This window comes from Eurypyga helias, unplaced genomic scaffold (genome assembly GCF_000690775.1).
Source record: "Eurypyga helias isolate BGI_N326 unplaced genomic scaffold, ASM69077v1 scaffold4666, whole genome shotgun sequence".
Classification (NCBI taxonomy): Eukaryota; Metazoa; Chordata; class Aves; order Eurypygiformes; family Eurypygidae; genus Eurypyga; species Eurypyga helias.
Window position 1 is genome coordinate 38,272 of NW_010258399.1, and position 2,437 is coordinate 40,708.

A 2,437-nucleotide genomic window follows, 5' to 3' on the forward strand; every position below is an offset into this window, starting at 1 on the left:
CACTGTTAAACAAATGCACAGTGAGAACACACAGAAAGACTGAATAGTCTCTTGAGGAAATGAATGGTTGCATACTTTTTATGGCAAAGAGAAGTGAGGCATGCTAGACATTTCAGCAAAGTACGTTAATACTAAGTTTAAAATACAAAGACAGCATTCACATTGTTGTCTTGTGTAATCCTAAACAAAAGTACAAAGGAAGGTCTCCTAAAAAAGAATCAAATAGGTTGAACAGTCAGTTTATCCAACTACCCAACAGTGGGAATTGCGTTTTTCATTCTGGTTTTAAGAGAACTTCTTCATGAAGTGTAGTTTCAGGTAGGCAATAGTAAGGAATATTACTGTCATGCAGGCGAGAGCCAGGTGGTTCTGCCACAGGCCCCAGCTACTGGCATCAATGCCTTGGTTTTTCAGGTATTCATCTCCGGTACACCACCTGCAGATAAACACACACAGACTTATAAACGTAGTTTGAATTGTCTAGGAAGGTCCATGGAAGTAGCAGTGTGACTTCATGTCCATAGTAGGCCAGGCAAACACCAGGTATATGTTACCATCTTATTTTCTATTTGTAAATTCGTTTTTCTTGTAGCTTCCTAGGGGAAGCTGAAGCGCGTTTTGTGAGGCTGCCTAACTGCCGTGTGTGTGTATGCGTTTTAGTCGGGGCGGTTTAAAGAGAGAAGCGTAACGCTAGATGTTTCTGCTGCTGTAAATAATAAATATGACAGTAAGCAGAACGTTCTCTGCAGAGAGAATGCAAAAACCCAGTCAAAATTTTGTTCTCAGTATACAAATGTACAGATTCTGCTGGTCATCAGTATCTCACAGACAGGCTAGCGCTCTAAGGCTTTGTAAGTTCCTGGTAGTGGGGTTCATTCTGAGGTACCAAAATACTTACGGCGGGCTTATCTGTTGACGGTTATCATGGCTGATTAAATTTGTGTTGTTACCACTGCCGCAAAAGTTCAGACCAGTCAATTCATTGATTTGTAAAGCCTTTTAAAGTAGAAGAAACAAAGACAACAGAAATCAGTAGGTAAAGGAATGATACATTAACAAGATGGTATCCCATTCAATCTAAATCAACTCTAAAAGTGTGATGGTGTCACTATTTATTTATGTTGGCCAAATCCCCATTTTTTTAACCGAGCAGCACGGTTCTTTTTCTTTTAAGAAAGGAATATCTGCAGTTCACAGAGGCATTCACCAGGCTTTAACATTTCCCCCAGGCTAGACTGTTTCTGCACAGGCATATTAAAGCCCAAATTTCTCTGCGAAACATCACCCTGGCTTAAGTCATCAAAAATTAGGAGAAAAGTTTTAGCTAGGCAAGTTTTCGTTTGATTGATGGAAAAGAGTTGTTCTTTACTCTGTACCATTTTCCTCCAACTTCATTCTGGTGGATGTAGTTGTTCAGTGTCTCTCTGCTGTGAGGTGTTTCCAAGTAACAGAAATTAGTTCTTCTACACAGCAGTGGATGCGGGTTGATGACATGCCTTGCTTCTCTGAAGACAGTGCACTATGTTCTGAGGTTGCTATATTTAATTAGTACCTTTTGCTCATTAGCCCTTAAGGTTTGGAGTTTCCTTTATCACGAGTAAAGACATTCCTTTCTAGCAAGTATTTTCCAAGTCTGTATGCAGGAAATAGAGCACTTACTGTCATTCCGTATCGAGGGATGCTGAAGTATTTGAGCCAGGAGAGCCAGGACATGATGCTTGTGAGATTGACCAGCAAGCCAGAGAAAATCTAGAGGCAAGAATTACAAAAAAGCCCAAACAAGAAGAAGGAGGAAAATAAAGTAGTAAATTACATGCTTTTACCACGTGTTCATCTCTAGCTCTTGACTGCTTCTTCAGATTAAAAACAAGTGGGAAGGCATTGCTAGAGGAAGAAGTTCTTCCAGTGGAAGAACACAGGAGAGAGGAGGAATCATTTCTGTTACCGAGCTTTGGGCCATAACCCCATGTGGTCCTTCTCCCAAAATAAGTAATGGGGAATGCTTTCACCCAGATGGTTCCTGCCTGGGGTCCCACATGGGTTCACACAAACTGTCTGCTGTTACTCAAACTGCACTCGGTTTTGCTTGCATGCCCTGAGTCTGAGGCAATGCGGGGTTCTGGCTGTTGGTTCAGTGCTGCCTCGTTGTTTACAGTGCCTGTCTTCTCACTGTAGCTCTGTTTGTGTTGTCCGACGGTTGGCCCTGCAGCTGAGGAGGGTAACTACGGCAGTGGTCTCAGAGAGCAAGAGTTTGCATGTCCTGTCCTCAGCCAGCCAAGTTTGTCTTGGCACAGCTTGTCTTAGCTTTGGCACAGTTAAAGGAGAGGGAATGAAATGTAGCTCTAGACCGTGTTTCTGCTTTCCACGCAGGACACTGGCTTCCAGAGCAATAGGAGAGGGCAGAGGAACCACACTCTCCCCCTCACACCCAGCCCCC

At 42.9% G+C, this 2,437-nt stretch overlaps 1 protein-coding gene across 1 annotated transcript in view; it reads right to left on the reverse strand.

Moving 5' to 3' along the window:
- Positions 1-285: 285 nt before the first annotated feature.
- Positions 286-2,437, reverse strand: part of ABCG2 (ATP-binding cassette, sub-family G (WHITE), member 2 (Junior blood group)) — a 16,419-nt gene continuing 14,267 nt past the window's right edge. The window contains exons 13-15 of the mRNA XM_010154298.1: positions 1,660-1,749; positions 899-996; positions 286-436 (exon numbers count right to left, since the gene is read on the reverse strand). Of these exons, the coding sequence (XP_010152600.1) occupies positions 286-436; positions 899-996; positions 1,660-1,749 (339 nt within the window). The remainder of the gene's footprint in view (positions 437-898; positions 997-1,659; positions 1,750-2,437) is intronic.